The sequence below is a fragment of the Rhinoderma darwinii genome, chromosome 5, assembly GCF_050947455.1.
Source record: "Rhinoderma darwinii isolate aRhiDar2 chromosome 5, aRhiDar2.hap1, whole genome shotgun sequence".
NCBI lineage: Eukaryota > Metazoa > Chordata > Amphibia > Anura > Rhinodermatidae > Rhinoderma > Rhinoderma darwinii.
In genome coordinates this window covers 225711053-225733510 of record NC_134691.1, presented here as the reverse complement: position 1 = coordinate 225733510, position 22458 = coordinate 225711053, and the positions used below count along the sequence as shown (strand labels likewise).

The window sequence follows — 22458 nt, the reverse complement described above, 5'->3', positions numbered from 1 at the left end:
AGGGGTGCAGTTTTTAAAATGGGGTGATTTATTGGGGGATTCTAATATATAAGGCCCTCAAAACCACTTCAGAACTAAACTGGTACCTGTAAAAATAGCCTTTTTAAATTTTCTTGAAAATGTGAGAAATTGCTGCTAGAGTTTTAAACCTTGTAACGTCCTAGAAAAATAAAAAAAAACGGTCAAAAAACTATGCAAACATAAAGTACACATATGGGAAATGTTAACTAGTGACAATTTTGTGTGGTATTAGGGCATGTTCACACGTGGCGGATTTCCTCCGCAACTGTCCGCATTAATGCCGCACCTAATCCGGGTTGCGGATTACGGCTGCGGATCTGCCCAAAATGTGCAGAAAATTGATGCGGACTAGCTGCTGCGGACTGCGGGAAAAGTGCTTCCCTTCTCCCTATCAGTGCAGGATAGAGAGAAGGGACAGCACTTTCCCTAGTGAAAGGAAACGAATTTCATACTTACCGGCCGTTGTCTTGGTGACGCGTCCCTCTTTCGGCATCCAGCCCGACCTCCCTGGATGACGCGGCAGTCCATGTGACCGCTGCAGCCTGTGCTTGGCCTGTGATTGGCTGCAGCCGTCACTTAGACTGAAACGTCATCCTGGGAGGCCGGACTGGAGACAGAAGCAGGGAGTTCTCGGTAAGTATGAACTTTTTTTTTACAGGTTGCTGTATATTGGGATCGGTAGTCACTGTCCCGGGTGCAGAAACAGTTACTGCCGATCGCTTAACTCTTTCAGCACCCTGGACAGTGACTATTTACAGACGTCTCCTAGCAACGCTCCCGTCATTACGGGAGCCCCATTGACTTCCTCAGTCTGGCTGTAGACCTAGAAATACATAGGTCCAGCCAGAATGAAGAAATGTCAAGTTAAAAAAGCAAGACGCATCCGCAGCACACATAACATGTGCATGACAGCTGCGGACTTCATTGCGGAAATTAGAATCTCCATTGAAGTCAATGGAGAAATTCCGCCATGAGTCCGCCACTGCTCCGCAACAGACAGAGCATGCTGCGGACATCAAATTCCGCTCCGCAGCCTATGCTCCGCAGCGGAATTTTACGCATCGTCTAAACGAACACTGCTAAATTAAAGTGGAAGTCAATGGACAAACGGCTCCGCTGCGGATTAACGCTGCGGAGTGTCCGCAGCGGAATTTAAGTGAAATTCCGCCACGTGTGAACCCAGCCTTACTGTTTTACAAGCAGATACATTTAAATTTAGAAAAAGGCACATATTTGCACATTTTCTCTCAATTTTGGTGCTTTTCACTAATAAATATTGAATTTATCGACCAAATTTTTCCACTATCATAAAGTACAAAATGTCACGAGAAAACAAACTCAGAATCGCTTGGGTAGGTAAAAGCATTCCCAAGTTATTACCACATAAAGTAACACGTCAGATTTGAAATAATCGGCTGTGTCACAAGGCTAAAACAGGCTGCGTCCTTAGGCCTGATTCAGACGAACGTGGCGTTATTGCGCACGCAAAACACGCGGCGTTTTGCCTGCGCAAAAGCCACTTACCTGCTCCATGAGGCAGCATCATATGATGCGTGGCTGCGTGCTTTTCGCGCAGCCACCATCATTATGACACGCCATTTGGATGTTTGTAAACAGAAAAGCACGTGGTGCTTTTCTGTTTACATTCATCCTTTTGACAGCTGTTGCGCGAAACAGGCAGTTCGCACGGAAGTGCTTCCGTGCGACCTGCGTGGTTTTCACGCACCCATTGACTTCAATGGGTGCGTGATGCACGAAATACGCAGAGATATTGAACATGTCGCGCTTTTTATGCAGCGGACAAACGCTGCGCAAAAAGCACGGACTGTCTGTACTGCCTCATAGACTTCTATTGGTCCATGCGTGCCGCCTGAAAACCATGCGGCCTGCACGGACGCAATTCACGTTTGTGTGAATCCGCCCTAAAGAGGTAAAAAAAAAACTCTTAACACCCTCTTGGGAACAAGCATGTTGTTGTTATTATGAAAATAATTAGCAAGTGATTTTTTTAATAGTTTACATTTTTATATAGCTTCTTCTGCAGCTAGAGTACACATACTACTGTATTTTGGAGGACATTGTGGTTAATTTCAAAGGAATCCTCTTTTAAGTCTAACTTTCCCTTATGTAATTTTGCATATGGTTAAAATAAGAAACCTGCCATTTCATGAACTCTTTCTGCAATTTACTTATATTTGTAATTTGTACTATCACTTCTCACAATTGTGGTTGACTGCTAACCACCTTAAGAATGAACTAGATCAAACCTAGTAGAAGTTAGTTAAAGCACAGCCTTGGATTTTTTATCTTTATTAAGCAATCATCCCAATAACCAATACAGCATATACATAATAATAGGTGGGTAGATAGATCATATATAATTTATAGGCAGATCTTTCCAAATAATTTTTTTATAATATTCAGCTGGGTGACAAAATTGTGCTAAGAAGAACTGAAAAAGACTCATGAAGAGTTAAACATGAAGCATCAAACATTCTGTTAGGCTCCAGTACCACAATTTTTCTAAAATTGAAAGCTTTTTGGACTCTTGGAAAGTTTAAGGGTCCAAGTGGTGAGTTGGTTTTACTAATGTCAGGAAGGCTGAAATGCAACCCCCATTTAATCTGAATCACAAGCTAAAGCACCAGGATAGAGGTAATAACATGGTTTAATATCATTAAAAATAGTTGGTTGGACTTTTTGATTTGCAATTGGACTAAAATCCAAATCACAACTACAGTCAGTAAGACACTAGATCCTAGATCCCATGCGTTAAAAGTCCTTTGAGTGCTTGGTTGGCAAGAAAATCTCTCACATATTATCTCCCTTCTTTACCAACAAACACAAAAACTTCTTAAGTTTTGTAATTAGTGAGGGAAAAAATAACATCTCAAAACACTATCTGGTAGGACGTGGTCACTAATTCAGCTAAAGTTGGACATAATGAAGAAACTCACATTGCATATGCCCAAAAATGTGATCCTACGTTCTCCAATGTCTTCAGCTTAAACCTACTAGTGGGTTAAATGGAGATATGTCTGCTTAACTGTCTTCTAAACACTTCAAGCTGTTTTAATCAATACAGATACACTCGGATTCCTTTCAGACATCGAAGACTTTGGCTTCTTTCCCATAACTAATCCCTTGTTAAGAGATTTTCCAAGAGACCTTATAATGCCTAAAAAGAGACCACTGATGCACATCACAGCTATTCCTGCTTCCAACGCAAAGTATTTTTAATAAAGTTATGCTTTTACATTTGCTTTATATCAAAACCGGTTGTCAAACCCGACAGCAAAATGCTTACAAAGAAACAGCAGGTAAATTGTATACAGATAGATGAGTGTTGAAAAACATCTCTCACAGCGCACATGCAATTTTAATAAAGAACATACATAACCCAAATCATGATCTATTACCGTTAATGTAGTACCATCTGTTTAAAATACTGTCTAAACACAGTATGGTATGACTTAGATTAACAATACGGCAGATCAGCTTAACACAAAATAAGGTACATGTGACATAAAAAACACTTTCTAATTAAAGGGACCTTGATACCAGGAATATGTAAAAAGGAGAGTGCGTATGGACATCATAAAACGGGGGACTTTCTGTGAAAAAGTCAATATCAGCTTCACTCTGTGCTGCTGAAAGTATGGGAAGACTTGGTACAGGTTAAGGATGGAAGAATTTTTTAGGGAGGTGGTTTCAAATGTTTTTGGATTTTTCTAAATTACTAAGTGTATTCTTTTCCAAAAAACATATGACATGTCAACAGATCTGGCTTAGAGGAGAACTTACCAATCAGTAGGAGACTTAAAGTTTTACTCTGCTAAACCAGAGGACTGTTGATGCCTTTATTGCTACTGACCCCCAATCATTCCCCTGCACCATGACATCGAGAAGAACCCTGACAGGGAGATACAAACTATATACTGGCTACTATAGAATTGCTTGTCACCTTACACAATTTGCCTCAGAGAGTACACTACTATCGCTGCCACTTTAAGGCGTTCTGCACTCATGCTATGGAACTCTGTATGTTTGTCTGCAGAACTTTTCTCTCCATTGGGGACCTTCATTAAGTGATGCCCTCTATCTTTGCTATACTCTTTTCTGAATGTTAGGAATTTGTTTTACCGATTGCACTTTTCCTTGTTCCCTCTAATGATACTACATCTATATATACTATTCTTATATTATATTTTTGGCTCAGAGCTTTTCAGTTGCTTCATCCCCTCGTCCGCACGCAGGGGACCATTCACCTTCCCCTAAATACTTAGTTTTTCTGGTATGCATTATTATACGGGGCTACTACACTATATGCTCTTAACATTTGAGGAATATTATTGCTGTTGTAATTTTTTCATTTTTTTTATACTCTCCGCAGCCCATGGTGCCGATACATTGTTTGTCACCTTATTAGGGCTTTGTATATGACACTATTGCACTATGTGGATATTGTACCAGAAAACAGCAAGTTTCAGTAATTGGCTCACGTTTTTTTTTCACATGGATTATAACATACATTTGTACAAGTACTTTATTTTATACCTGTCACTATATTATTGATGCACACAATTGTTCCTGCCAGTACTACTTACATTTCTGTTATAATTTCCACGTGTACTCGACCACACTTGTACTGTAATACTATGGCTGCATTGTACTTCACAAAACAAATAAAAACAGATACATATAAATGATATTAAAACACTACACTTACTATAACGTCTTGAATAAGGAACATCTCTGCTCCTGTAGCAGAAAGGTGATTAGGAAACAAAAGTTTAATAGATGATCCAGGCAAAGTACTAGGTCCAGCATTGTAAACCTGAAATTATAGATCACATGCAGAAACAGAAGTTATTCTCTGCCCAAATGCTACAAAGGCTTTACGTACACACGGTGGAAGAAAACAGTATTTCATTTATGCTGCTATAAATAAGAAAAGCTTCTTCTGCTACTAGTAATGGTAAGGGTATGTTCACACGAGGTCATTACGTCCGTAATGGACGGACGTATTTCGGCCGCAAGTCCCGGACCGAACACAGTGCAGGGAGCCGGGCTCCTAGCATCATAGTTATGTACGACGCTAGGAGTCCCTGCCTCTCCGTGGAACTACTGTCCCGTACTGAAAACATGATTACAGTACGGGACAGTTGTCCTGCAGCGAGGCAGGGACTCCTGGCGTCGTACATAGGCAGGGACTCCTGGCTCCCTGCACTGTGTTCGGTCCGGGACTTGCGGCCGAAATACGTCCGTCCATTACGGACGTAATGACCTCGTGTGAACATACCCTTACAAGTATTACATACAATATACTATATTTGTTTTTGTAATGCTAAAGAACCGTAATTATTTTATTATTAATCCGAACAGCATTAACATAATCGTTACTGTTAACATAAATGACACAGGTAAACAATAATCCAAGAACTAAATGGGTATAAAATGAGCACACACGATACAACAGAAGGAGAACACTAGCCAATAAAGCTTACAATCTAAAGGATTATCATTTTTGGCATAAAACCAGTCTATGATGAAGCATCCAGATATTTTATGACTTTATAAAAAATAGTATATTGTAATGTTTAGGTATTACATAGAAGGGGGCATACTGAAGATATGGTTTTGACCATAGATGATGTAAAACATATCCAAATGCATGGCATTCCAGCCTAATATGATACCACAGATACTTGTCATTTCTAATGAAATTACTAGCAAATAATCCAACCCCTATTTATTATGTAGCAATAAAACTATGTTTAGAGGCCAGTGTTTCCAATATTGTTGTTTAGAAGCGTGGTATGGACATGAATGCTTTACCCAACAGCTAATATTTCTCCTTAAAATGGCAATGCTAATACATTAGGCAGAACGGAACAGCTCTTACAAGCCGACACAGTGCGGCACATTTATTAATACTATCATAAATTTAGACAGATTAAAACGAAAACAGATGGAAGGTGATTTATTTCAGAACGGGACACACAGAATGAGAAATGTTGCGCAACTCGCTAGACGTGTTAAACGCTTTATGCGACCTATTTGCTGCTGTACTTTACACCAATATTTTACTGCCAAAAAATGGCGCACACAATTATTACATTTGGTGCTTGTTACGACTCCCCTCAGCCGCGTTCTTTTTATAGCCACTTTTTAAAACTGTTAAAGGGTAACTAAACGTTCAACAAACTTCTGACAAGTCATAGTGACATGTCAGAAAATTTGATCGGTGGGGCCCAAGCACTGATCACTAAAATGAAGTGGCAGAATCGCTCGTGTGAGCGTTGAACCGCTTCGTTTCTGTTTGGATTTTCTCAGAAAGCAGATGTAACGGTGTCCGGACTCAATAGAAAGTCTATGGGCCCGTACACCGCTACATCAACTTTCCGAGAAGAGCCGAAAAGAGCGCTTCTGCCACTTCATTTTAGTGATTGGTGGGAGTCTCACTGCTCGGACCCCCACCGATCAAATCTTCTGACATGTCACTATGACGTGTCAGAAGTTTGTTGTACGCTTAGTTGCCCTTTAAATGCAGCTCTGATGTAAAATCTGGATGATAAGGGTGCAGAATTTTTCAATTTTGTTTTGCGAGACATACACAGATTTAAAAAAAGATACATCAGAGGGAACAACTCGAAATGGCTTACTATGGCTTGGTACCATTATTTTGCAAAATACTGATATTTAAGTGCAACAGCCATGAGGGATTGTGAGGAATATAAGTGTATCTAGTTTTGGTAAGTAAAACCAACTGTATGACGTAGTTTGCATCATTTAGACTTTTTAAGGACTCTCTCTAACTATACACACCATCATTTCATGATAGCCCCAGCCCAGAAGCATCATAAGAATATGCAAAACAGCAGTGCCCGAGGGAAACCCCAGCAGTGCCGTGGAACATTTTTACTGCACATGTCAAAGGTAATTTGATTACCTATTCGAGTATTTTTTGTCTGTGTTTACAGATTTTTTGTGAATGGCACTAGTCAGACAGAATAGGCCTCTATTTCAGATCATTGCTTTTGTCAGCAATCCTTTCTTTTCTTACATTGTAATTGATCTCACACTTAATTCAAGATAGTAATTATATATTAAACCTCACTCAGATGCACACTGTGTCTGGCACACTTCTTTGCATTTGCTTCTCTTTCTCTTATGTTATCATTTTGTGCTCCTTTTTTATAGAAGTTGTTTGGCACCATATTTATAGACTTAAAGAGTGAACATATGTTACAACTTCTACATGTAGTTGCAGCGCTGGGAAAAAATTCCTGTGGTCACTACTGTTTGGTAACAGAGTATAAACATTGGACACGTTTCCATGCCTGCTCCTCAGTCTTAACTGATGCAGAAATAACGGTTGTTTCCCTTATTGATGTTGTTTGTGTGTGCATATATATATCTATACTTAGACGCACAAAAGGGCAGCTTTATTATACTGCAAAAGACACATTCTGATAGACACAAACCGTTTTTGGTGAGAAGCGAGTTCATTTTCCTAGGCTGGTGTCTCACTTGTGCACATAGCTCAGTATTAGCGCTTGCTCTTGTGGAATCTAAGATTAGAGCTACGCTCCATCACGTTTTACTGTCTATTTACTGTGCTGCAGTGACTAGAAGGCGTTCCCTACCACATCTCTATAAAGTACTTAACTCGAAGTTTAGGAGTAAACTTATGCTTGTTCTGGTCTTCAGCTTTTTATGACATCTGACCTATCACAGCAAGAATATCTTCAAGTACGTTGTAACTATACATCCTAAATAAGATTTCGAGGATACCCTAGTGCACATTTATATCAGTTGAGAAATTGTCACTGTCAAGCTGCTGTGTAAATGTCTAGATGGACAGCAGTAGCAAATATAGGGTATGTGCACACGATGAGAGGCTTTTACGTCTGAAAAGACAGACTGTTTTCAGGAGAAAACAGCTGCCTCGTTTCAGACGTAATTGCTCCTCCTCGCATTTTGCGCGGCTTCTCTGACAGCCGTAAATTTTGAGCTGTACTTCATTGAGTTCAATGAAGAACGGCTCAAATTACGTCTGAAAGAAGTGTCCTGCATATAATGTATATAAGTGTCCTGCACTTCTTTTGACGAGGCTGTATTTTTACGTGTTGTCGTTTGACAGCTGTCAAACGACGACGCGTAAATGACAGGTCGTCTGCACAATACGTCGGCAAACCCATTCAAATGAATGGGCAGATGTTTGCCGACGTATTGTAGCCGTATTTTCAGACGTAAAACGAGGCATAAAACGCCTCGTTTACGTCTGAAAATAGGTCGTGTGAACCCAGCCTTACTCATGATTTACAGTACTCTATGTCCGACTAAAATAAACACAAATACTTTTTAACTGTGTTTGCCACAAAATAAAGCAGACCTGAAATGTGAAATTAAGGGGCTGGAAATGACATTCCAGATCCAGGAGCAGAATGAAGTTCGAGGCATCCAATGTATCACCATACACAAAGGAGGAAGGGGATACAGTCCTGAATAAAAGAATAAAAGACTTAAATAAATGTGTGATGTGCATAGCAGACACAAATACATGACTCATTAGGTGCATACATTAATAATACAATCATCAATGGTGAATTATGCTGCACTAGCAGTTGTTATAGCTTAGATAAGGCTAAGTACACACTGCATTTGTGCACTATGTTTAACGTATATGCTGGGAAATGCATCCGGCGCACACGTTACACCAGTGCTCCTTAAAGTATGAGATGCAGCTCACTGCCAGGTGAGGCAAGGGTTCCCGTCTATGCCAGGCTTTGGTAATGCTCTTATGTAAGTAACGCAACTTAAGGCTCTGTTCACATCTTTGTTGGGGTCTCGTTCTGATGTTCCATCGGTGCATTCCGTCAGAACGGGACCCTGAACAGACACAAACTGACACGAACGGAAACCAGAGGTTTCCATTTCCATCACCATTGATTTCAATGGTGACGGATCCGGTGCCCATGGTTTCCATTTGTCTCTGTTATGCACCGGATCCGTCGTTTTGCCGGAAGTAATAGCGTAGTCGACTACACTATTGGGTCTGGCAAAACGACGGAGTTGAAGTCAATGGTAAAACTTAGAATTTATGCATCTACGGGCAAGGTGAAGAAAAGCCTTTAAATCATCAACATGGCATCATGACTAGTTTAGAAACATACAAGTCTCTGTGTGCCCATAAAAGATTGCTTATATAGTAGAAAAAAAGAAATTACGTTATATAAGAGCCTAAATGATATACAGTATGTAAACAATATTAAGATGGCCTCTGAGTATCTTATTGTACTTACTCGTAAGTGGAAACCATTCGTTTTACTAAAACCTACATAAATCTGCATTGTTACACAGAGATAAATTTTACAACTATGCAAATGGGAAGATGAGAAACAACCTCTATGGACAAACCAGAGGATAAATCGGGTATAGTATTAGTTTTCTTTTAATATATTGGACATTTTGAGGCACTTGTAATTTCTTTTATTTACACCCCCACTACAATATACATGAAGCTGTGGGAAAATGTTGATCTCAAAGTTTTCCTGATGTTACTACTGTGATGATAAAATACTGTGCATCAAACTAAATGTTAAACATTCATATTAACACTAAGTAAATAAATACATGTCTTTTATTCTTATAGGAAAGAGTTGTGAACTCGGCATCAAAGATAACTATAATATATCCTGTTTTTACAGCCTGAGAACTGAGATTGGATGAAAGCTGGTGCCGGAAAATTTGATATGTAAACATGAAAAGAATGTGATTTTCCACTGGGATGAAAACGGTATACTTCCTTTTATTAGTGTGCAATGCCAGGTTGTCCCTTACCCTGTTATAGACGAGTCCACTTCATGCTTAAGGGGCACAGCCAAAATGAGGGTGTTGTCATGTAAAGTTTCTAATCGTTCATGGTTTCCACTGGGATAGCGGTGGGGAGATAGAATGAAACAATCAATCATTTAATGTAACTACAATTTTCCATATCATGTACAATACACTTTCACATATGTAACTCATTGGTTGAAAATGTGTTACAAAAGGAGCCACAATCCTTAAAGGGCTTGTCCACACACGGACAACTGATGACCTATCCACAGGATAATTAATCAATATATGATCCGTGGGGGCCCGACACCCAGACCCCGCACCGATCAGCTGCTCCAGCTGCTGCCGGGCACCAGATGTCCATGCCGAAAGGAGATGGCTCCAGTCACGGAATAGTGGCCGAGCTGCAGTACTGCAGCTCTTCTCCTATTCAAGTGAATAGGAGCAGAGCTGCAGTTCTACAGCATGGTCGATATGCAGTAGTCGGCAGCCAGAGCAGCTAAACGGTGCGGGGTCCGTGTGTCGGACCCTCACCGATCATATACTGATGACCAATCCTGTGGATAGGTCATCAGTTGTCAGTGCGTGGACTACCCCTTTAAGGAAAAAACAAGACTGCAGTGTGGACTCCACATGCAGTGTTTAGCATATTAATCCCTATAGCACTTTTTACAATTATAATATGAATACATAATTTATATTAAATATATTAAAGTACCTATGGTTTTGATAAACCTTTAAAACATCAGTCAAGAGTTTTCATGTGCGGGTTTGCGATTCCTACCAATGACGTCAATAATTAGTTTTGAGAACTAAAGAGAAAACCTTAGATTCTTCACATAAATAAATACTGTGACTGCATTGAAATGCTTTGCATAAAATTATCTAAATTAAGATAACCATACATGGAACAATTAGAATCTGCTCTGATGTAATTATTTTCTGGTGTGATGGCGCCTGTTGGGATAGCCAGGAAAGGATATTTCCCCCCACACAAATGAGGTAGCTAATGATTGAATGGACACTAGCTTTTCAAACAACTTATGCTTATCTAATATATCTGATATATATATCAACTTTGTAATTTTCTTTCTGACAAAATGTTTTTGTTTTATCCATTAAAAATTCTGTGTAAAGTTACGGCCACTAGGTGTCTCCTTTCCTGTAATCTGCTGTCCACCCCCTGTTGTCAAGTAAAAGTTTTCCCCTGGTTACAGAAGGTGGTGGGTGGTGTGTCCCTTCACTGCCTGCACATACAAGTATATGGGGAAGCGGGGAGGGGGGAGCAGAAGCAGAGTGATAAAGACACAAACATGCTGCAGTAAGATTTATATGTCACCCCAGTGCTGGATTCTCAGCTACACTACTCATTACGGCCGTATGATGTCCTCTTTCCTGTAGCTTTTATTTATATATATATATATATATATATATATATATATATATATATATATATATATATATATATACATATACACATGCACACCTATATGTGATAGGTAACGATAGGAGGGCATGATTCTCCTCTTCTATGTGTGCAGTTTATAAAATACATGATAGCAGAGACAACTAAGAATAAGAGATAGAGCCTGCAAGGTGGAAAACTGCTAAAACAAAATACAAGATACAAATCATATAATGGCTAGAAATAGTGTTAGAAGTTAAAAGTAAATATTAATTTACCTTTGGGCAGTGACCAGGAACTGAAGAACTTCCTTTTCTCCAGATAAGTGGCTAGTATCAAAGATCACACTGAAGTCATACTATTATGAAGGGAATAAAAGGCAACTTTAACTCTGAATTTGAGATGTTTACCGGTACAAATATATCCAAAATGAGCATTTCTTCTAAAATAAAAACACCCTTTAAATATACATAAGTCAAGCTTAAAAAGACAGCGATAATGCAGAAAAGTGAAGTCACAGCACATGGATAGTAAACACTGTGAAGTCATAGAAAACAGTTATTGCCTACTATGAGGTTACAGAAAAGGGATTATGTAACAGAACAGTGAACAGATAATAAACAGAGTGCTAGCACAGCTAATGGCCTGGTACCACAGTGATGTCACATCACAGTGATAATAAACACATCATTATAATACAAAGATAATACAAACAGTGATGTTACAGATCAGGAATAATGTTAGAGATTCTCTAGTGACTGGTATAGTGCCAAGGGACTGGCGCAGGGCAAATGTGGTGCCTATTTTCAAAAAGGGCTCTAGGTCTTTCCCGGGTAATTATAGACCAGTAAGCTTAACATACATTGTGGGGAAAATGTTTGAGGGACTATATACAGACTTATGTGACAAAAAATATTATTATAAGTGACAGCCAAACGGTTTTACTAAGGACAGAAGCCGTCAAACCAACCTGATTTGTTTTTATGAAGAGGTAAGCAGAAGCCTAGACAGAGGGGCCGCTGTGGTTATAGTGTTTATGGACTTTGCAAAGACATTTGACACTGTCCCTCATAGACGTCTAATGGGTAAATTAAGGACAATAGGTTTAGAAAGTATCGTTTGTAATTGGATTGAGAATTGGCTCAAGGACCGTATCCAAAGAGTAGTGGTCAATGATTCCTACTCGGAATAGTCCCCGGTTATAAGTGGTGTACCCCAGGGTTCCGTGCTGGGACCACTATTATTAAACTTATTTATTAATGATATAGAGGATGGGATTAATAGCACTATTTCTATTTTTGCAGATGACACCAAACTATGTAGTAATATTCAGTCTATGGAAGATGTTCGTAAATTGCAAGCGGATTTAAACAAACGAAGTGTTTGGGCGTCCACTTGGCAAATGAGGTTTAATGTAGATAAATGTAAAGTTAAGCACCTGGGTACGAACAACCTGCATGCATCATATGTCCTAGGGGAGCTACACTGGGGGATTCACTTGTTGAGAAGGATCTGGGTGTACTTGTAAATCATAAAATAAATAACAGCATGCAATGTCAATCAGCTGCTTCAAAGGCCAGCAAGATATTGTCGTGTATTAAAAGAGGCATGGACTCGCGGGACAAGGATGTAATATTACCACTTTACAAAGCATTAGTGAGGCCTCATCTAGAATATGCAGTTCAGTTCTGGGCTCCAGTTCATAGAAAGGATTCCCCGGAGATAGAAAAAATACAAAGAAGAGCAACGAAGCTAATAAGGGGCATGGGGAATCTAAGTTATGAGGAAAGATTAAAAGAACTAAACCTATTTAGCCTTGAAAAAAGACGACTAAGGGGGGACATGATTAACTTATATAAATATATTAATGGCACATGCAAAAAATATTGTGAAATCCTGTTCCATGTAAAACCCCCTCAAAAAACAAGGGGGCACTCCCTCCATCTGGAGAAAAAAAGGTTCAATCTGCAGAGGCGACAAGCCTTCTTTACTGTGAGAACTGTGAATCTATGGAATAGAGGAGCTGGTCAAAGCAGGGACAGTAGATGGCTTTAAAAAAAGCTTAGATAATTTCCTTGAACAAAAAAATATAAGCTTTTATGTGTAGAAATTTTTTACTTCCCTTTTCCCATCCCTTGATTGAACTTGATGGACATGTGTCTTTTTTCAACCGTACAAACTATGTAACTATGTAACAGAGATAATAAACATAGTGTTGTCACAGCTAACGGCTAAGGACCACAGTGATATCACAGCATATTGACAATAAACACAGCATGGTAATACAAGCATGGTAATAACTGATGCAGTGATGTCACAGCACATGACATGTAAGACACAGTAATAAAGCTAAACGATAATAATATCACAGGACAGAGAATAGACACTGCTATCCCCTTAAGTGGCATATTGGCCATTGCTGTGACAGATCTAGTTAAGACTGGCTAAATAGAATTGTTACCAAATTGACACCCACAGACACACCCGCCCTTAGGGGTGTGCGACCTGTGCCATTGCACAGGGTGCATCACTCCAGCAGGTGGAAGGGGGCGCTGCGCTGGCTCCCTTCCCCTGCTTGTTTCAGAAGCGCCTGGGCCCGGAGACTCAGCAGCTGTCATTCCGCCCGGGGCGCTTTTTGTCTCAGTGGCGTCACTACTGCTGTAGCAGCCATAGCAGCTAGCAGCGAAACCGGGCATGAGGACGCCCGTGCCGTCCGTCAGGACAGCCCCCCCCCCGGCCAGTGGCACTGTTAGCAGCCGCTGTGGCTGCTACAGCGGTAGCGATGCCACAATCAATAGTATCTGCATGCTTAGGACACAGATACTATTGCACACTATAGAAGAGCAGGGAGGTATCTCCCTGCTCTGCTATCTACTAGCGCCACTGTAGCTCCCTGAAGGAGCAGAATCCCCCTGTGGCCAGGGATTCCGCTCCTGGATGGAGTGCTTGATAACTCTGTCCATATATGGAGAGTGACATCAGGGGCAGCTCCTGAAGCGGAATCCTTGTCCACAGCATTGCCGACGCTGTGACCGGAGGCGACAGAGGCGTCAGGGGCTTCTCCTGGAGTGGAATCCCCAGTCACAGTGTCGGCAATGCTGTAGACGGGGATTCAGCTTCAGGAGTTGCCCCTGATGTCACTGTCCATATATGGACAGAGACATCAAGCACACCATCCAGGAGAGGAATTCACATCCACAGGGGGATTCCGCTCCTTCAGGGGGCTACAGTGGCACTATCTACAAGGGAGCAGTGTGGCACTGCCTACAAAGGGGCTGTGTGGCACTACCTACAAGGGAGCTGTGTGGCACTACTTACAAGGGGGCTGTGTGGCACTATCTACAAGGGGGCTGTGTGGCACTTCCTACAAAGGGGGGCTGTGTGGCATCACCTACAATGGGGGGCTGTGTGGCACTACCTACAATGAGGGGCTGTGTGGCAAAACCTACAAGGGGGCTGGTTGGCACTACCTACAGGGGGTTTGTGTGGCACTACCTACAGGGGGGCTGTGTGGCACTACCTACAATGGGCTCTGTGGCACTATCTAGAGGGGGAATCTGTGAGTGGCGGGCTGATGGTCATTTTAGTGAGAGTTGCAGGCTGATGGTCATTGTACTGTGAGTGGGGGGCTGATAGTCTTCAAGTGGTTTCCACCTCTAACCTCCAATTGAAATTAATAGGAGGCAGAAAACGCCTGCGGCGCTCGTTTGGAGTCCTTTTTTGCCTGCATCTTTTGCATTAGCTTCAACGGCTTAAAAAAAACACCAAAAAAATGTCAAATAACACTGTCAATTCAAAATCTGCCTCAAAATTTCTGAAGGAATTTCAAGGCAGATTTTTTCTGCCTTACAAGAAATTCTGTGTGAACATATCCTAAGAGTGTAGTGCTTGTTTTTAGCCATTTTCTGTCTTTCTTGAAACAATTTTTGGTAGGAGTGCCCTGAGGATTTGTTTCTTCCAGGAGTGCCTCGTGTCCAAAAAGATTGGGAAACTCTGTACTAGGCACAGGATCACGCCGGCCTACGCATGGATCCCGTCGTGGAGAAGCTCACTTCGTCGTGGGAACGGAGCCTAGGTGAGTGCAATTGTTTTTTTTTGGGGGGCACTGTCTACAAGTGGGAGGTGGGGGCTGTATGGCAGTGTCCACATGGAGGGCTATCTACAAGGGGGGGCTGTGTGTGGCAGCCAGGGGAGGGGGGCATTATACTGTGTGGAGGCCACTATGTGGACATTATACGGTGTAGGGGCACTACAGGGGTCAATATACTGTGTGTGGCACTTAGGGGGCATAATACTGTGTGGGCACAATTAGAGGACAAAATACTGTGTCCTTGAAGGTTTTATAATGTATTATATTATGAAATATTATTATTATAGTGTATGGGGGCACTAAAGGGGCATTATACTGTGTGGGGGCGTACTATATAGAGGATTATACTGTGGGGGGGCATTATACTTTTTTATGGGGCATTTTCTTATGATGGGGTGGGGCGCCGAAAGATAATTTGCATGGGGCGGCATCTATCCTAAGGCCACACACACACACACACACACACACACACACACACACACACAAACACACACACACACACACACACATACACTGTATAATTTATTGGCAGCTGTTGACTTTTAATGCCATTATAGCTTGAAAATAGGCTATAATATCCTTTACTGTTACTTTGTGTTATTTTTATGAGTATTTCACACATGTATTTACACTCTTTTACTAAAATAGGAATGCTACCATACAGTAATAAGCCATTAAAAGGAACAAATGTGCAATTCATATATCTGCTGACACGATTAGAAAAACCAAAAAACACACCACTTCTGTAACAAAGCAATAAAATCTGTCAAAACTCAAGAGTTTCTATGTGATCCAAAGCCAAACTGATAACCTCAAGTTACTATACAGAATTTAAATAGAAGCCAGTCAGCAGCATGTATTAATACATTATGTACAGCTCAATTCCAGACAAACTTTGCTCACCCAACTACTGATAAACAATCTGGTAAGATAGAAACTGATAAACAATCTGGTAAGATCTAGAATCGCTGCAACGTTCCTAACAACTAAATGAAAATCCTTCAAAAGATTCACAAAACGTGCTCATCCTCCCTTCCCACAGCTTGCAGGCTGACTGAGAGAGAGGGAAAGAGATGTGGAACTCATGAGCGGGAGAACGTGCTGATCATGTGTCTCCCACGCAAACCATACCAGATAGCTCTGGCGACTGACAGAAAACACAGAGAGGGGAGTGGTGACAGCTATTCTTCCCAACTTCCCCATACACATGTGCGCTCGGCCAAGCATGCATGTGTTTTCAAAAAGTAGAAGAAAATAGGCCACTGTCAGACACCTCTACTAACCATCTACTAACGAATCAAAGGATTGGGCATGTTGAAATTCAACATGTCCGACCCTTCTCTCCCCCGCCATAGACATTAGATGGTTGTTTAGTCGTTGAAATCGGTGAGTTAGGTCGCAAATATATCTAATGTGTATGGCCTGCTTTAGAAAATAAAGTGGAAGGGCTTGTTGTTGCTATAGACTCAGTAAAAGTTGTCTCAAAGGAACGTGATGAAAGGATGGACTATTTGGAACATAGGTCAAGACGTTATAATATAAAAATATATAAGATACAGAGGTCTTCCAGAAAATATTATAAATTTAAATGGATCCTTCCTCAAACTCTGTTTGTTACTGGATCAGTCAGTAGTTAAGGTTAAACTTATTCACAAGGTGTTGAATCCGGTAAGTACTAGTCCAATTTTGGATTTGAGAACCAGAACAATTTTTGGGGATTTTTCCTCTTTGCATCCCGGCGGTCAAAACCATGATATTTTTTTGTTCGACATAGTTGTATTGGGCTTTGTTTTTTAGTTGTACTTTATGTTGGTGCCGTTTTTTTGCGGTACATATACATTAGCGTTTAAAGAGGCTCTGTCACCAGATTTTGCAACCCCTATCTGCAATTGCAGCAGATAGGCGCTGCAATGTAGATTACAGTAACGTTTTTATTTTTAAAAAACGAGCATTTTTGGCCAAGTTATGACCATTTTTGTATTTATGCAAATGAGGCTTGCAAAAGTCCAAGTGGGCGTGTTTAAAGTAAAAGTCCAAGTGGGCGTGTATTATGTGCGTACATCGGGGCGTTTTTACTACTTTTACTAGCTCGGCGTTCTGACGAGAAGTATCATCCACTTCTCTTCAGAACGCCCAGCTTCTGGCAGTGCACAGACACACAGCGTGTTCTCGAGAGATCACGCTGTGACGTCACTCACTTCCTGCCCCAGGTCCTGCATCGTGTCGGCCACATCGGCACCAGAGGCTACAGTTGATTCTGCAGCAGCATCAGCGTTTGCAGGTAAGTCGATGTAGCTACTTACCTGCAAACGCTGATGCTGCTGCAGAATCAACTGTAGCCTCTGGTGCCGATGTGTCCTCGCTCGTCCGACACGATGCAGGACCTGGGGCAGGAAGTGAGTGACGACACAGCGTGATCTCTCGAGAACACGCTGTGTCTGCACTGCCAGAAGCTGGGCATTCTGAAGAGAAGTGGATGATACTTCTCGTCAGAACGCCCAGCTAGTAAAAGTAGTAAAAACGCCCCGATGTAACACACATAATACACGCCCACTTGGACTTTTGCAAGCCTCATTTGCATAAATACAAAAATGGTCATAACTTGGCCAAAAATGCTCGTTTTTTAAAAATAAAAACGTTACTGTAATCTACATTGCAGCGCCTATCTGCTGCAATAGCAGATAGGGGTTGCAAAATCTGGTGACAGAGCCTCTTTAACTTATATAAATTTTTATTTTTGTAAAAATGCAGTAAAAATCAGTTCCGCCGCAGTTTTGTTTTTTTTACAGCATACACCTATCATCATAAGTGATGCAATACATGTATTGTTTAGGTTGTTACATATTATTTTATGTTTTGGGACTCATATTTAATAAAGTTTATTTTAATTTTTTTACAGAATATTTTAATTTAACATTTATTTGTTATTTATTTTACTTTTTTTATTTTTTTAAAAACTATAATGTACTGGCATATATCTACATGCCAGTACAATAGCTTGTGTACTGATATCACAAAGCCAGTAGTATGCCCTAACAAAAGGAAATAGTCAGACAGCCCTAGGGTCCTTCAATGGACCCTGGGCTGTCTGTCAATAAAAGGTATGGGCGTCAAACACTTCCCAGGGATTCCCTGAGATGTGATCAAATGGGAGTACCCCCTCACTCTTCCCCTTTAAATGCAGAGATCAGCTTTGATCACAGCATACAACGAATTAATGGTGGAGATCCAAGGTTCCTCGACGTGCCCACGCAATCTGCAGGACGAGTATGCTCGACCTGATGCGGCAGCATCCTGCCGCTCATGACGAGCATACTCGTCACACATTGGAAACCAGTTAATTAACCAATCTGATCAAACCAAGTGAAGGATGTGGTTGCCAAGCTCCATTATACATAAATTAGAGATTCATTATTATTCTCTGCCATAGAAAGTTTGACTTTTCTAGATCGGTTTGCTACAAGGCAGATATTTTGTGACACTTCTCCTGTGACTTTGGGTAACAGACGTGCACTTAAAGTTGTCATTATGGCACTACAGAAAGCCCTCATAAAGTACAGTTGGGGCTTTTCATTCTCTTCGAGATTTAGAGTTAAGTACTAGAACTTTGTAGTCAGAACACCACAAAAGACAAAGGATGTTCTGAACATGGAAGGAATAAAAATGGAAGGAACATTTGGTCCAAAATTCTTGGACTGTAGTGAAACATTGCTATTTTTTGGGTTGGAGTCAGCTGATAGTTCTATATATTAATATATTAGGTTAGCCAAAGTTAGAATATGAGCTAGATTCCGAAGTTAGGGATGCGGGAAACATGTTGTCATTCTCTTAGTGGTAATGTTTGAGCAATATAGAAAAAGTGAGATAGATATTGATAGGAAATGTGTTGCTTCTGAGGGTAACCATTCTTATGCATTTAGTTGTAATTTTTTTTTACCTTTCTTTCCTGCTCCATGTACTATGTATCCGATGGAGGACATTATCTATAGCAATTATTTTTCATTTGAAAGTGTAGAATTTCATCATATAATGTGAAAGGCTTCAATTCAAGTAACTTTTGCATTTTACCCAAAAATATCTCCTAATATATTATGTATTCAGGAGACGCACTTTTCTCAAGATTCATATCCCAAATTATTAAATGTATAAAAAAATAATAATTTTCAGCAACCGCAAAAAAACACAGATTATTAATTAAAAATGCATTTCCTTTTCAAGAACAAGGCAGATATATTATATTAATAGAATAATTATATAATAACAAAGTATTTATAATTAATTCATATGTTCCACCAGAAAATCCATTCAAAACCTTTCAGGGCATTAGTTTGAAGTACATAAATGATTTATCATATGAAAATATAATATGGTGTGGTGACTTCAATTTAACATTGTCACCCAATATGGACAGATCGAATTTAGAAAAAGGTTATCATCAGGTCATAAGAAGGAATTAGGGGACCTATAATTAAGATTGGTGGAGAGCATAATGATAGGGTTAGGTGTTACACATTTTTCTCACCAGCGCATACGAGTTATTTGAGGATTGATATGATTTTAGTTAGCTGTTGAATCCAGATTCCCTAAACTCCCATTTTCAAAACATGTATCATGTTCTTTGATACTCTTTGATACTTTCCACTCCTTCTTTAGTCCTAAAGTGCAGACGCCAATCACAAATCCCAGTGCCGAAGACCTGGCTGCTTACTTTAAAGTTAAAATTGACAACATCCGGGATGATATTATCTCACAGTCCCCTAGTAACATCGATCCCCTTCCCTCCTGTACACTCTCTTCTTCCCTTTCAGCATTTGACCCAATAACAGAAGAAGTCACTAAGCACCTCTCTTCTGGTGGTTCTACTACCTACCATAGTGATCCTATGCCCTCACACCTCGTCCAGTCCCTCTCCCCAGCTGTCACTAGTCACCTGACTAACCTCTCTCTTTATTCTGGAATCTTCCCCTCCTCTTTTAAACATGCGGTTATACCCTATTACTAAAAAAACATCTCTTGGCCTGTCCTGGGCTGCTGTCTACCGACCAGTCTCTAATCTCCCCTTCATCTCTAAACTCCTGGAACGCTCGGTCTACTAACTCTATTCTTGACCCCTTACAATCTGGTTTCCACACTCTAAACTCCACAGAAACTGCCCTTACTAAAGTCTAAAATGATTTCCTGATGGCTAAATCTAACGGCAACTACTATCTACTCATTCCTTTGGATCTATTGGCAGCCTTTGACACTGTAGACCACCAACTACTACTCAATATGCTCCACTCTATTGGCCTTAAGTACACTGCTCCCTCTTGATTTTCTTCTTATCTCTGTGAACGCTCGTTCAGTGTATCATTTGCTGATTCTACTTCTTCTCCTCCTCCCCTTGCTATCGGGGTTCCACAGGGATCAGTCCTTGGTCCGCTCCTATTTTCTCTCTACACAGCCCTATTGGAAAAACCATCAGCAGATTTGGCTTCCAGTTCCATCTCTATGCTGATAACACCCAATTATATACACCTCTTTACATGACATCACCCCCGCTCTAATACAAAACACCATTGATTGTCTGCTGTCTCTAACATAATGTCCTCTCTCTATCTGAAACTGAATCTTCCTAAAACTGATCCTCTTGTCTTCCCACCATTTACTAACTTACCTAAACCTGATGTCTCCATCTCAAAGTGTGGTACTACCATAAGTCCTAGGCAGCACTCCTGCTGTCTTAAAGTTATTTTTGACCACAGAACCTTCCTTTACTTCACACATTCAATCACTTGCACGCTCCTGTCACTTTCACAACAAAAACATCTCCAGAATCCACCCTTTTCTTACTCTGGAAATAGCCATAACTCTCAATGTTGCTCTGATTCACTCGTCTTGACTACTGTAACTCATTACTAATCAGTCTTCCATTCACTAAACTCTCCCCTCTCCAATCTATCCTTAATGCAGCAGCCAGGCTCATCTTTCTGACCAACCAGTACACCAATGCCCATTTGGTATGCCCAGTTTGCCCATTCCCTTCAGAATAAAATTCAAACTTATTACTCTCACACTCAAAGTTCTCCACAGCGCTGCACCTTTTTACATCTCCTCCCTCATCTCTCTACCACACTACCATGCTGTACGTTCTGCCAACGACCTTAGATTAACATCCTCCATAATCCGAACCTTCCGCTCCTGTCTCCACAATTTGTCTTGTGCTGCACCAGTCCTCTGGAATGCGCTACCCCAGACAATCAAATTAATTCCCCAAATCAACAGTTTAAAGTGTGCCCTAAAAACACATCTTTTTAGACAAGCCTATAACATTCCCTTATCTGACTCTTTTCCTTGGTCCCCCTTTTACATTAATCATCAGAACCTGACTCCTTCATTCAGCAGTAAACCCCAAACTCCTTGCACCCAAATGCATTTTATATCTGTCATACAAAGATACTGGCTGGTGACTGGCTTAGGCTACATTCACACGACAAGGAAAAAAATTTATATTTTAGAATTTTTTTAAAATATCCACCTGTTTGGGCCAGGCGCTTTAACTTGACATTTTTTATAACCTCCAGTATCTCACTATCACTACCTTTTTTTATAAGGATTACAAATACTCATTTTTATATGAATTTGAAAATGTGCATATATTGACAGTGACGTCAGGTTCACCCTACAAAAGCGGAATCCCCAGCCAGAGCGTTGTCGACACTCTGGCCAGGGATTCCGCTCCAGGAGGAGCCACTCGCTTCACTATCCATATATGGAGAGTGATGTCAGGAGCTCCTCCTGGAGCGGAATCTACAGCCAGAGCATTGGCGACGCTCTGGCTGGTGAATCCGCTCCTGAAGGAGCCCCTGGCGTCACTATCTATATATGGACAGAGTGCAGACAAGAACAAGAGAAAGAGGCTGCACTCCAAGTTGAAAATATCAAATAGATGGATTTATTCTCCCATATGTGCAATAAAGTAGTGCAACGTTTCAGCTGCTCAATGCAGCCTTTGTAAAGCAGTAATACACAGGTGTAACGCTCGTGGGGAAAAAGGAGCGTCAAGCCCTCTCTTCAGGAAAAGCGTCTTTTTCCGCTAGTGGGGAAAGGAATGCCTCCG

General features: G+C 40.8%; 1 protein-coding gene across 1 annotated transcript in view; it reads right to left on the bottom strand.

Moving 5' to 3' along the window:
• The window catches only part of ITGA9 (integrin subunit alpha 9), a 492766-nt gene that overhangs the window by 68055 nt on the left and 402253 nt on the right, over positions 1-22458 (bottom strand). The window contains exons 20-23 of the mRNA XM_075826987.1: positions 11548-11627; positions 9868-9957; positions 8420-8528; positions 4751-4858 (exon numbers count right to left, since the gene is read on the bottom strand). Coding sequence (XP_075683102.1) covers positions 4751-4858; positions 8420-8528; positions 9868-9957; positions 11548-11627 — 387 coding nt within the window. The remainder of the gene's footprint in view (positions 1-4750; positions 4859-8419; positions 8529-9867; positions 9958-11547; positions 11628-22458) is intronic.